Genomic DNA, 14,765 nt, shown 5'->3' on the forward strand with positions numbered 1-14,765 from the left:
GACTAAAGTATACGGTAGAACTAGTAAACTATTAGCATCTAAGTTTACTTGTGGTACACTTGCAGTACAAAATAAAAAATACTAGTTGTATACTCAAAGTTTACTTCTCTTAGACTTAAAGTATACTTTTTATAAACTAAAAGTGGGCCAATTTAGTCCCAAGAAGTATTAGATTAGTTTACTTACAAGTATACTGTACGTACATTGATATCAGTATACTTGGTACACAAAAGTATACTTAAGGAAATATACTTTAATTTTACTTAAGTATACTTAATAAAATGAACTTGAAGTATACTTCTTTTTGATAAGGGCTTCTTGGCAGAATTGGTTCAAATAAATTTGTGCGTTTCTTGGCACAGACCCCACTTTTAAGTACAGTCCACATACTGTACTTTTTGACTTGTTTTAAGATTTGTCTTAGCCTGGTGTGGCAGCAGAGGCATGGCCAAGCGTTGGTTTGTGAATGGAAGGCAGGGCCAGGGAAGGTGAGTGGCAAAGTCAGTATGCCTGTTGTCAATTAATGGGGTGTGTGTGTGTGTGTGTGTGTGTGTGTGTGTGTGTGTGTGTGTGTGTGTGTGTGTGTGTTTGCAGTGATGACTCCGCAGTTGTTTAGAAATGGCTCCAAGAGACATTCCTGTGTTGTGTAAATCTATGATCCGCTTTCTCAGATTTCTGCACTGAACTCCTTGGACTTTCCCATTGTACTGTGCGTTGGTCAATCTAATGAGTGCTGTCAAACAAACCATTTTTATGTTGTCAATCATGATCACTAACAGGAATTTAAGAGGCCTTGCCAAGTTAAAAGACATTTTAGAACTTTCACCACCAATGAATTAATAATCTACGTGGGCTTATGTGCATTTTTGACTCTCTATGTACAATTCTGACCCTGTGTTGACTTTAGAAAATAAATTAAAACTGTGTGTGCACCAAATTCCTGTTTTTTTTTAAAGATGTATGCTGCATAATCATTATGCCACAGAAAAAGAACAGTTCAAAGAAATCACTGAAAGCCCAATACTGCCGTGACATTCATGTCTGTGGATATAAACTTCTGTCCGCAACTATATATGTCCAGGAAAAATAAGATCCCATCTCTGTTCCATTATTCCTATGAAGTTTACTGCAGGGCGGCACGGTGGTGTAGTGGTTAGCGCTGTCGGCTCACAGCAAGAAGGTCCGGGTTCAAGCCCTGTGGCCGGCGAGGGCCTTTCTGTGTGGAGTTTGCATGTTCTCCCCGTGTCCGCGTGGGTTTCCTCCGGGTGCTCCGGTTTCCCCCACAGTCCAAAGACATGCAGGTTAGGTTAACTGGTGACTCTAAATTGACCGTAGGTGTGAGTGTGAATGGTTGTCTGTGTCTATATGTCAGCCCTGTGATGACCTGGCGACTTGTCCAGAGTGTACCCCGCCTTTCACCCGTAGTCAGCTGGGATAGGCTCCAGCTTGCCTGCGACCCTGTAGAACAGGATAAAGCGGCTAGAGATAATGAGATGAGATGAGAAGTTTACTGCATTTTGGAACATATTTTGTCACTGAAAATATTTTTATATTTTTCTCTTTCCCTGGTGCATACACTCCCACACAATTTCGAATTAAGTTCCATTAATTTGTGTTTATTTAATTTTTTTGTATTTCAATAAATGGTATTTTGAACCTCTTATTGCCTTGTTGTGGTATTACTATGGTATTGCAAGAAGCCACATTATTCAAAACTAAGCCTTCAGAAACCAAGTCACCCGTTATTGTTGTCAACTAAAACTGAGGTTTTAATAATTTTAATAATTTTTCCTTATTAAATAGTTGGTCATTTTAATTGCTAATTAAAACTCTAAACTCCCAAAAGGGGATATTCTATGAGACTCCTTAACAAAAGAGACTGATTTAATGAGAAGGATCATTTTATGAGACTTAATTAAATTTACAATGAAGCATATGACTGATATCTCATCTCATCTCATTATCTCTAGTCGCTTTATCCTGTTCTACAGGGTCGCAGGCAAGCTGGAGCCTATCCCAGCTGACTACGGGCGAAAGCCGGGGTACACCCTGGACAAGTCGCCAGGTCATCACGGGGCTGACATATAGACACAGACAACCATTCACACCTACGGTCAATTTATGGCCCTTTTCCACTACCCTTTTTCAGCTCGCTTCAGCTCGCTTCAGCTCACTTCAGCCCGACACGGCTCGCATTTCGACTACCAAAAACCAGCACGACTCAGCTCGTTTCAGCCCTGCTTAGCCCCTAAAACTCGCACCGTTTTGGAGTGGGGCTGAAGCGAGCCAAACCGTGCCGACTGAGGTTGGGGGCGTGAGCAGACACTCCCCTGTGCACTGATTGGTGAGGAGGCGTGTCCTCACATGCCCACACACGCCCCGCGAGCGCGCTGGGATCTGTAAACACCGCAAACCCGGAAGAAGAATAATTACGAATTACGAGAATTTCTGAAGCCTTATGCGCCTCGCCTCATCTATACGCTCTTGCCAGTATCTGTTGGCGTTGTCGGTGACAACAAGCCACAGCACCAAGACCAGCAACACTAACGACTCCATGTCCTCCATGTTTATTGTTTACTATTCGGGTCGTGAGACTACCGCTTAAAAGATCACTGAATCAGTGACAGACAGAGCATCGTGGACGAGTTCGCGGAGCGCAAGGCTCGCCGTATGCCCTTCAAATAATGCGCGCAGTAGGCTATTGATGTTTTATTATGAGCCATGTACAGTATGTCGCCTAATGTTTTTTTGTTTCTGAGTTACATGTTCGTTTGAAGGACTTAATGTGCACCCCGTAGTGTTGAAATTGGTAAACACAGTGCATTCAGTGAGGTTTGCACCGCCCTCCTTTTATTTCTGATTCTTCCTGTCACCGTTGCAACCTCTGAGCGCTCATTCGTATGCCCTTCAAATAATGTGCGCTATTGATGTTTTATTATGAGCCATGTACAGTATCCTAATGTTTTTTGTTTCTGAGTTACATGTTCGTTTGAAGGACTTGATGTACTAAATAACATATAGTTGCACCCGGTAGTGTTGAAATTGGTAAACACCGCAGTTGCGGACATTTTGTAGCCTAAAATGATGTTATGATAAGCTTTAATAAAGGGCCCGGTCATTTGCCCCGCCCCCGGCCCGGCTCTGACTTGTTCTGCCACTGTCACTGATGTCACTGTTTGCGCTGCTTAACGACATCACCTGACGTCCACCCACTTTCGCTAACTCCACCCAATGTGTCCACCCACTTCCAGCCAGCACGGTTCAGCGTGGTTGTAGTCGAAATGCAACTCCAACAGCCCCGCTCAGCTCGACTCAGCTCGACTCGGCACGGCACGGCTCAGCCGCGTTTGTAGTGGAAAAGCGGCATTAGAGTCACCAGTTAGCCTAACCTGCATATCTTTGGACTGTGGGGGAAACCGGAGCACCTGGAGGAAACCCACGTGGACACGGGGAGAACATGCAAACTCCACACAGAAAGGCCCTCATCGGCCACGGGGATCGAACCCGGACCTTCTTGCTGTGAGGCGACAGTGCTAACCACTACACCACTGTGCCGCCCCTATGACTGATATGTACCGTACCTTGCATTTCCAGTGCTTCCTGTATAAACCGAACCAGTGTCCCCTAAAACTCTTAATTAACCAACAGTTCTATCAGAACCACTTTTGTCAAGGAACATTATTTACACTGCAATATTTGCAACAAATTGTATTTGGCGGGTGGCTCTGTTCTGAGACCTCCCTGCCCTTTCACGTGCATATGTGAAAAGCCTTGGGGCAGGGTGAGCACACCTCCCTGCCCTACCATGTGCCTGTATGGAAAGGCTAAAGCAGGGAGAGCCACAGCAACAGGAGAGCACCTCCCTGCCCTTCCATGTGCCTGCGTGGAACAGCTAAAGCAGGGAGGGTGGTAGCAATGGAAATGGAATGGATTAAGGGATCTCCCTGTCCTTCCATGTGCCTACATGGAAAGTCTTGAGGCAAGGAGAGCACCTCCCTGCCCTTTCACGTGCCTGCATGGAATGGCTAAAGCAGGGAGGGCGGCAGCAGCAGAAATGGCATGGATTAAGGGACCTCCCTGCCCTTCCACATGCCTATGTGGAAAGCCTTGAGGCAGGGAGAGCACCTCCCTGCCTTTCCATGTGCCTGCATGGAATGGCTAAAGCAGGGAGGGTGGCAGCAGCAAAAATGGCATGGATTAGGGATCTTAGCCTCTTTGACATAGGCCAAATGTAATGGTTAGATGACTGGGTCAACACGTCTCCAAAATTGTAGGTCATGGGGCTGTTCCTGGTATGTAGTAATTATCATCTATCAGAAAAGTGTTCTAAGGAAGGACAATCAGTGAATCACAAAAGAGTACCTACACAACTGCTGAAAAAGTTAATGCAGGCTATGATAGGAAGGTATTAGAATGCACAGTGCATCACAGCTTGCTTTGTATGGGCTGAGTAGCTGCAGACTGGTCAGGGTGCTCATGCTGACTCCTGTCTACCAGGAAAGTGCCTACAATAGGCATCAGAACTGGACCATGGAGCAATGGAAGAAGGTGGCCGGGACTGGGTTGTGAGCAAGCATCAGTGATACAGAAATGACACTGATTAAAGTCAGACAGCATGAAAGGGGAAGAGTTGGGGTGGAGCTGGGTTACAAAATGGCTTGCAGAGGAAGCAGCAAAAGTAGGCAGGTTAAAGCAGCTTAAATAAGGTGCTCTATGAGAGATTTGCCAATAGAATGTGTAGAAGGGAATCAGCTGAGCTGACAAGTTACCATGTGCATACATGGAAAGGCTAAAGCAGGGAGAACAGCAGCACCCCCCCCCCCCAAAAAAAAAAAAAGAAAAAAAAAAACACTATGCCTATGCCAGGCAGACCTCCCTGGCCTTCCATGCTTTCCTGGAGGAGCTCACTGAACTATTAGGAGGAAGCAAGTTAAGCCCAGATGAAATACGGTGAGGCAAGTTGAAGCTTCACAGATTGCTAGTTGGGGTAATATAGCTAGTAAGTTCATACAGAGAGCCTGAGCAGCTATGAAATTACATTTATTGCTTAATCTAGCGCAGTCTGAATGAACAGGACAGATCAGGCTGGATGGTGCTGCCTCCTGGCACAGTTGGTGAAATTATGAAATTCAAAGCAGAACAAGAATCGGCCATTGTTGTCCAAGCCTGGAATATGGGCTGTTCAAACAATGAAATTTTCCAATGCAGAGGACCATGTGAGGTATGTCACAACTCTATTAATAACAGAACTGAGGGCCGCCCTTGTTAATGATGTTTACAGCTGCTGCCTCATTGTCACAAAAACAGGATTTGCTTCTTGACCAGTGTTTACCCCATAGAAGACAAGCTACACAATTAGGTAGATTCCATTCGACCAATGGAAGAAGTGTCAGCTGACAAGGACGACAATTCTTTTGGCCATGCATCAGCAAACCCCTGATTACTGACACACACACACACCCCACCAACAGAAGGGGCTGTGTCTGTGAACAACTTAACTGCTAATGGAGATTCCAGGTTTTCATTATAGAACAATGAGATATTGTTCCATTTGCCCAAGAGGAGACCAGAACCAGCATTCAGATGTACCGGTACACCCTGTATCTATGCTCACCCGATCACAGAGTTCTCTACAGATTTAGAGAGGTCAAAAAGCCTGGATACAAAGGAGCATCCTTGAGGAATAATGCACATTTGCGTAATTAAGATGACCAAACATCAAAACAATTCCGTTTTGAAATTGCTATTGCCTCCTGCACTTCTCATGACCTCTCTGAAATGATTTGATTTTTCTGAGAGGCAGTGAAGCTTGCATTGGGTTGCTGTCTAAGGTGATGCCTAGAAATTCTATAGTCGAGTCAAGTTTATTTGTATAGCGTTTTTAACAACAGCATTGTCACAAAGAAGAAGAAACCTTTATTTGTCACATGTTGTGGGTGGTAGAAAAGGGCAACTGGACTTGCTTGAAGATTCTTGAAAACGTTTCACCTCTTGTCCGAAAGGCTTCCTCAGTTCTGTCTGACTAATAGGGAGTATCAGATATTTATCCTCTCCTGGATCAGAATCAGAATTCTGATGACAAGCTCATCTAAGGTGTCACTGAGGCATCATGTTGGTGTGGGTCACTGGAGGCTGGGTGTGAACGGCGAGTCATTAGGGTGATCAAAGGATTGCCCGTTAGGGTGATCAATGGAAAGCTGACTCTCTCTGTCCTCCTGTGAGTCACCGAAAACAGCTGGGTCCTGGCGTACACCCAGCCGTCTGGGAAGAGTGTCCAAGACCGCATTGTAGATGGTTAATAAATGATGTCTTAGACCCCCACCCCTGTTCAGTGATGGCCGTTCCAGGTTGACAAAAATGGCTTCTTTAACTCCTCACTCATACCAATGATCCTCTCTGGCTAAAATGCATATGTCACATGCACACTTCAAGCACAGTGAAATTCATCCTCTGCATTTAACCTATCTGAAGCAGTGAACACACGCGCACACACATTCAGAACAGTGGGCAGCCACACTAGAGCGCCCGGGGAGCAGTCAGGGGTTAGGTACCTTGCTCAAGGGCACTTCAGCCCAAAGCCGCCCCACATTAACCTAACTGCATATCTTTGGACTGTGGGGGAAACCGGAGCACCCAGGGGAAACCTACGCATACACGGTGAGAACATGCAAACTCCACACAGAAAGGCCCTCACCAGCCGCTGGGTTCAAACCCGGAACCTTCTTGCTGTGAGGCAACAGTGCTAACCACTACACCACCGTGCCGCCCAGCGGCTATAAAGAAAATTAAAGCAGCTTTACAGAAAATTAAAGGCTTTAAACAGGAGCTAATTTTATCCCTAATTTATCCCCGATGAGCAAGCCTGTGGTGACGGTGCCAAGGAAAAACTCCCGCAGATGACATGAAGAAACCTTGAGAGGAACCAGACTCAAAAGGGAACCCATCCTCATCTGGGTGATAACAGATAGCATGATTATAAATAATTTGCTTTGATACTGGTGTCCTATATAGTCACAAAGTATAACTGTGTAACCAGGAAAATCATTATAGTTTTAACATGAGGTCTGTTTTGTTGAAGTTATAAACTGTTCATTGCTGCTTTGAGCTTTGTCATTACAAAGAGCAGATAAATTGATTATTGGAATTTTTTTTCTTTTTCCCTCAAAAATATTTATGGGAAGCTATACCTATAGGGTTAATATGAGTTATCAGATTGAGTAGTTGGGTGGTGAAGTCATCGTTCTGCGATGCAGGACCTGGCCCCCTGGCTAATTTGGGAGCATCAAGGATGTAAACAAGTCTGCTGTTGCTGGGAAACGCGAAATTGTAGAGGGAGCCAACTGGACTCCAGGGCTTGGATTCTGTAGTTCATGGTGGCAACTGACGCTGGATGCTGGACAAGGCTGACGAGGAGTTATTCAGGTCTGCAGGTGCAGCTGCTGGGCTTAGACTCACGCTCTCTTGGTTGGCGGAGCGGCCGGAGCTGGGACTGCATGGAGGTGCAGACAGTGTTTTCATTTCTGGCAGCTTCCCTAGGAGCAGAGGAGCTGAAAATATCTGCAGCTAAGGGCTTGATGTGGATGCCCCCTGTGACAATGCAAACAGTTCCTTAAGAGAATCTCTGACTGGGGCTGCGATGCTATTTATTAACATGATTTCCAGGAACCTGCACGCAGGCCATTCGTTAATCCTGGAGCAGAAGACTTCTACTTGTCAAACGAGAACTCTGGCAAATGGAAATGGTGCTCACTTGCAAAATGGCTTGCAGAGGAAGCAGCAAAGGTAGGCAGGTTAAAGCAACTTAAATAAGGTGCTCTATGAGAGTTTTGCCAATAGAATGCGTAGAAGGTAATCAGCTGACAACTGACGTGGGCTGGCTTGAGATCAGCTGCAGTCAGCTGATGTAGCTGGGATTGAGGGCTGAGCTTGACTTCATGACCTGCCAGAACTACGCTATGCTCAATTATTGTCACTTTAAAGTCATCAAAACTTTTTTTCCATCTCATCATAGGACCCAGCATCTTAATCAGAAATTAAGAAACTGCTCATCTTGAGAACCAGTTTTAAGTTATAAGTGAGCCATAAATGTACCAGATGAATGCTCAGTCAGCTTATGCTTCAAACCATTTTCTGTACAAGAGTGTCTACTGAATTAACAAAAACAGTGGTATTATTTTATTAAACTGATTATTGACCTAAAAATGCTGAGGATGTTATTTATGCAGCAATACATTCCCAATATACTACATTTACATTTATCCTTTCCTTATTCAAAGTAACTGACAATCATCTCATTTATACAACTGAGCAGTTGAGAGTTAAGGGCCTTGCTCAAGGGCCCAAGAGTGGGATTTGAACTCATGACCTTCCAAAAAGAAATCCAACATCTACTGGATATTATATTAGGCTTTTGTTTTTCCTTTTTTTAAATTATATAGTAATATCTTGCTTTTAGGTTACATCATACTATTATTTTCTTCTTCAGTCTGCATTTACTATCCCAGAATTTTTTCTGACTTAAAGCCAGATGCTTTTATTATTTAAAGACAGTGGCCTAGATGTTATTGAAAACTCACATCTCTGCTGATTCTACCAAATAAACCATATGTCAGTGCAGGCTGGCCGATCACAGTTACCTACAGATGGTTTTAAGTTAGTTGAGAGTCTACAGTAGAATATTTAAAAAAAATCACCAATTTTTTTAATAGGTTCAACTAAACATAACTTCACATAATAAGCATGTTCCTAAGTGTGTGAATTTTAGCTCATATATTCTTGTACACCTCCCAATTCCCTCAGAATTAGCTAATTACAGAATTTCCTGCCTAATTAGCTGGATCAGCTTGGTGAGATCAAAATAGGCAACAAAATCCAGCACAGAGATACTTCAGGCCCAGGGTTGGGAATAGCTGCTTTTAAATATTTGACGTCGTACCCAAATAGTTGATGATGAAACCCTCTCCCTTGCCGAAGACCAGGCCAGCTGGGTCAGAATGAAAGGTGATGGTAAGATCAGGAGAAGAGGAAGTAAGCTTAAATGGACTGTTTCCTCCCACATATTGGCCCAAGATGTGTGTGGTGGCTTCATCACCATCCAAAATGGTCAGCATATCACTGTCACTAAGGTTCAGACTGGAGATAAAGAATGTAAGAAAGATGGAGATATTTAAGAAGTCTACTAATGCCAACAATCTGTAAAAAAGAATAAATTTCTAAGGTAACTTGATCCAACAGATTTACTGCATTTAACCAGGCTACACTCTTTGTTCCATATATATATACTAAGTAGATCCCTACAAGAAAGTACTTCCCTTCCTTAAAAGGTGAAGTAGAGCTGATTTAGAGTTGGAACTATTAATTATACAAGGAACTGTACAGGAAGACCTTTTCTAAACATGTACAGTACCAGTCAAAAGTTTGACACACATTCTAATTCAATGTTTTTTTCCCCTTTATTTTTATTAATTAAAAGATACTTCATGTCTGAAAGTAATGATTGACTGTCATTTCTCTTTATTTACTTGATCAGTTTTTGATATAATATAGATTACTACAGTTGGAGAATAGGGCTATGGAGTTTATATTTATAATTTACTATTGATTGTTTGATGGTCTCTAATGCATTAAGAAGGCAGGAAATTCCACTAATTAACTTTTAACGGCAATAGTGCGCAAAGCTGTCATCAAAGTAAACAGTGGTTACTTTGTATAATCTAAAATATGAAATATTTTTTGTTTTTTTTAAACACTATTTGTTTACCAAATAATTCCATGTATGTTATTTCATAGTTTTGATGTCCTCGGTACTGTTCTACAATGTAGAAATTAGTCAAAATACAGAAAAACCTATGAATGAGTAGGTGTGTCCAAACATTTGGTACTGTATGTTTATTAAAAGTGCAATGTGTAAGAATCTGGCCATCTGACGAATTCAAACTCCACACTCCAAACAAATGGGGGCAGTATATCACCAGAAAGTTGGGGTGTCCACCCCTACTGTAAGAAACAAGGAAAAGCACAGTCCCTCCTCCCCCTTCCCCGAAATGCACCACCACCACTCTCATAGAATTATGACATACTGAATATAGTGTCAAACTATTTTTAATCAATCCACTAGAAGAAGAAGAAGAAGAAGAAGAAGAAGAAGAAGCCTTTTTATTTGTCACATGCACAGTGAAATTCATCCTCTGCATTTAACACACACATGCGCACACACACAAGTGAGCAATGAGCACACACACATACTCAGAGCAGTGGGCAGCCATTCTACAGCACCCAGGGAGCAGTTGGGGGTTAGGTGCCTTGCTCAAGGGCACTTCAACCCAAGGCTGCCCCATATTAACCTAACCACATGTCTTTGGACTGTGGGGGAAACCGGAGCACCCGGAGGAAACCCACACAGACATGGGGAGAACATGCAAACTCCCCATCAGTTGCTGGGCTCAAACCCAGAACCTTCTTGCTGTGAGGCGACAGTGCTAACCACTACACCACCATGCCACCCCATGAACTACTGGGTTGAACTACGGTGGACAGAACTACTGGGTTCATTCAATCTAACTTTAGCGCCGGTCAATATAACACTGCTATCTTATAATCTTCACATGTTCTGTCAGTCTATAGTTTACACGATAGCTTGCTTAGCTCAGTTCTTAGAAAGAAAATATCCACGAATGCTCACGCTTCACTAGCCCAGTGCTCAGATTTCAGAAGAAAACATCCACACCAACTCATACATCACTAGCTCAGAGGTCAGTTTTAGAACTGGGCAGGAAGACAGCAACAGCAACTCGTGTATCAGTAGTTCTGACTGCTCTGGCTCACGACACAGCAGATATGTAAACTTTTTTCTTAATAATGTGATTGATTAAACACACTGCCTATGACTCAGTAAAATAACCACACAGCTGAATGTTCTTGAATAACATATTTGGTTTAATAATCAGGCCAAAAAGAGGAGTGCTATCTTACCTTTATGAGAATGTCCTCTCGCAGTTGCCAATTTGTGAATTAGCAGATCTTCCACACAGCCACTAAAAAACCTGTTCATAAGCTTCTAGGTATCTGTAACTTTTAAACGCGCACAGTGTACGCACTCAGTCCAAAAACGTAATTACAATGCCTGGAGATGTGACTGGAGGCTCTGTTTCACTGTAGTTTAGTGTTTGGCATTGCAATTCAGTTTCTCCCAGTCCCTTTTCTTTCTCTTTCCCTTACTCTTGATAATTGGAGTTAATTTTTAAATGTTTTAAACTAAAATTCTTACAAATTCTTACACATAGCACCTTTAATGTTAATGTTTCAAAGTGATATGAAAATGGACCTACAGCTGCACATCCAGCAGGATACGTTTTTCCTCACCAACATGAATCCTCCAGCTGCAGTCCTCACCTTCACCATATGAGTCAGGCCAGTTTGGGGATAAAATCAAGCCACTGGGTCCAGACAGGTCTCCCCCACATAAAGCTGTGCATATAACACACACAAATTAAAAACTCATCAGTTTCCTTTTGGATTGTTTTATGCTCTCACAGTTTCTCTGAATATTCAGTCAGTGTATTTGTGGGAGGTACCGTAACTGATACCAACATAAAGAAGGCCAAAACAAGCAGTTGTGTTTCCACTTGTTCAAAAGCAATTGTATTTAGATCTTTTCAAATATATACATTTTAGGATGTATTCAGAGTTGATGACAATCAAAAGTTGCATAAATATTCATGCAGGAAAAGTTCTGTATATTCTGAGTCGGGTTGCACAGGTACTTTAGTTGATTTTCTGGGCAGCCTGCACAGATTACTAAAAATACTTGCATTTAGTTCATGCTGCCAAGGTTGTCAGACTTTTCTTGAGCACAGATGTCCGAGACAGGTTATTAAACATCATCTAGACCAGGGGTTCTCAACCTTTTCTGCTTTGAGGCCCACCTATTCATACTTTTAACAAGTTGAGGCCCATTAAAAAAATCCCCAATTATTTTGGCTCATCTATTCTATTCGAATCTAATAATCTATTGTAAAGTGTGCTAATGTCATGCAACATCACTCCCTGTTACAGATGGGAGCCCAGGAATTAAATAAATGCAATAAATAAACTGTTTTTAATTGTAGGTATTGTATTTAAAATTGTAGGGATGTGCCAGAAGCCAATATAAAACCATGCATGCAGGGCATTCTCAGGCAAAAGGGTCCAAAAGTGGAGTCTGGTCCAATAACACAGGAACTTATTGCCATGTTTTTGTACAGCAAACAAGCAAGTTATTAAAACCAAGAAGTACACTCAAAAGAAGTGGATATAGAAACCACTCAATGGAATAGAATAGAATGCCTTTATTGTCAGTACACAAATGTACAATGAAATTTGGTTCATTATAGGAGAGCAAAGCCACTGCATACATGCATGCCACCACTCTTGGGCACTTCAGCCCAAGGCCGTCCCATGTTAACCTAACTGCATGTCTTTGAATTGTGGGGGAAACTGGAGCAAACCCATGCAGAACATGCAAACTCCACACAAAACGGTCCCCGTCAATTGCTGGGCTCAAACCCAGAACCTTCTTACTGTGAGGCAACAGTGCTAACCACTTACACCACCATACCAGGACAGAGCCTTACACATTAACAAAGAAGGAATTTTCCTATGAGTTGGAAAATTATCCATCCATTGAGTTCCCCAACATCTCAAACTACCTGGTGCTGCAGACATCATTCTACACGGACACACAGATGAAAACCTGGAAGAGCATGGAGGCGAACAACTTTTTATACATGGTTGGGTTAAAGATCTGGGGCTCAGGACACTACAAGATAAATCCTGTATTGTTTCTGCCCAGGTAAGTAGGCATTTTGGGGCTTTTTGTACCGGTATGCGTCTTTGCAATGATTGCGAGGATGCTACAAGTTTTAGTATCAGGTGTAAACAAACCACAGCCACTTGATTCTCAATCCTCCCTGCTCTTCTCTTCTTCGGAGTGCATTGTGCATACACTTGGGACCCAGTCGTGATGGGAAACACCTGATGCTGATTTGAGCGCAATCAGCACACACAATCAGCAGGCACTGTTTTCATAGAGACTTGAAGTATTCTGTCAGGTATGTGGTGGTAGACAAATCTAAGTACAGGAAGAGTGTTTATTAGCAGGTGTGATATTTACAAAAACAAAACATGAGGCAAGGTCAGAGTAACAAAATGCAAATGAAAGCGGAATCATAAAGCAGAGTATTTAACCAGAGCCATAAACATGGCTAGAAATAAACGTGACAGTGATAATACTTCGCAAAGTCTCTGTGAAAACAGCTTCCTTATATGCGTGTGCTGATTGCGCTCAAATCAGTATCAGGTGTTTCCCATAATGACCGGGTCCCAAACATGCCCACAACGCACTCTGTGAGCAAGCATGGCTGCTTGAGCTGCGCTAGACTCAAGCGCATGAAAGCGTGACAGTCAAGTGTTTGCCTGTTGTGTGACCACAACTTTTAGCTCACATGTATATCACCAAGCATCACTGCCAAAATGCCTCATTTTCATCAATAACCTATTGCAAAGCATCACGAGCTGTAGTGTGATCATAGCTTAATGAAGGGCGGATGTGACGTTGGATGCAATCTAGCAATTGTACCCCACTATGAGTAAAAATTAGCTTCAACTTGGAAAAAAATTGTGGCCCACTAGATGGCGCTTCACGGCCCACTAATGGGCCACGGCCCAGTGGTTGAGAAATACTGATCTAGACCACCGACTTTAAAAACAAGCACATGCCTTTAAGTTTGAAAAAATTGTGGGGAAAAAGCAAACTGAAAAAGCAAACTTTTTTTTCTTTGCTGTCAAATGAAATATGATAAAACCTAAAACAAAAGACAATATCACTGGCACTGGAAGTGTCAAAGGCACGTACGTATGCTCCTCAGGCCAACTTGCTCACAATTCATCCTGTTAGTTAAAGCATGTGCATCAAACCTTAGCCACAGTGCAATAGACAGTTTAAAAACTTCAACACTGTCCATCTAGTCTTTACATTGAGGGACAATGGAATTTATTCTGGCTTGGGCAGAACAGCCATTCAATGCTATGAACTGCTCTTCTGGTTTCCATCTGTTTGGAGCCTACCATCAGTAGCAACTCAGTGGTTAAGACATTGGACTACTTGGAAGCACAGGAGTTCAAACCCCAACACTGCCAAATTTCCACTGCTGGGCCCTTGGGCAAAACCCTTCACTCTCAATTGCTCAGTTGTATAAATGAGATAAATGCAAGATGGTCTGCTATGTGCTATATGTGAACTTCATGGTAAAGGCAAAATTGGGTTCACTTCTGAACATTGCTGGAGCTGAACATTGCATAGTCAAAAGCTGTTATCCAGATAGCTTGAAAAAGGCCAGATGTGTACAAGGCAAGAAGAATAAAAAATAGCTGTGACAGGGATTTTACAGGGCGGCACGGTGGTGTAGTGGTTAGCGCTGTCGCCTCACAGCAAGAAGGTCCTGGGTTCGAGCCCCGGGGCCGGCGAAGGCCTTTCTGTGTGGAGTTTGCATGTTCTCCCCGTGTCCGCGTGGGTTTCCTCCGGGTGCTCCGGTTTCCCCCACAGTCCAAAGACATGCAGGTTAGGTTAACTGGTGACTCTAAATTGACCGTAGGTGTGAATGTGAGTGTGAATGGTTGTCTGTGTCTATGTGTCAGCCCTGTGATGACCTGGCGACTTGTCCAGGGTGTACCCCGCCTTTCGCCCGTAGTCAGCTGGGATAAGCTCCAGCTTGCCTGCGACCCTGTAG

At 43.1% G+C, this 14,765-nt stretch overlaps 1 protein-coding gene across 3 annotated transcripts in view; it reads right to left on the minus strand.

Annotated features, from left to right (window-relative positions):
• Nucleotides 1–14,765, minus strand: part of LOC132873180 (seizure 6-like protein) — an 81,817-nt gene that overhangs the window by 24,584 nt on the left and 42,468 nt on the right. For all 3 annotated transcript variants that reach the window (XM_060908490.1, XM_060908489.1, XM_060908491.1), the window contains 2 exons: nucleotides 11,328–11,466; nucleotides 8,936–9,132 (listed from right to left, as the gene is read on the minus strand). In XM_060908490.1, the coding sequence (XP_060764473.1) occupies nucleotides 8,936–9,132; nucleotides 11,328–11,466 (336 nt within the window). The remainder of the gene's footprint in view (nucleotides 1–8,935; nucleotides 9,133–11,327; nucleotides 11,467–14,765) is intronic.

Source organism: Neoarius graeffei, chromosome 25, assembly GCF_027579695.1.
Source record: "Neoarius graeffei isolate fNeoGra1 chromosome 25, fNeoGra1.pri, whole genome shotgun sequence".
Taxonomy (NCBI): Eukaryota; Metazoa; Chordata; class Actinopteri; order Siluriformes; family Ariidae; genus Neoarius; species Neoarius graeffei.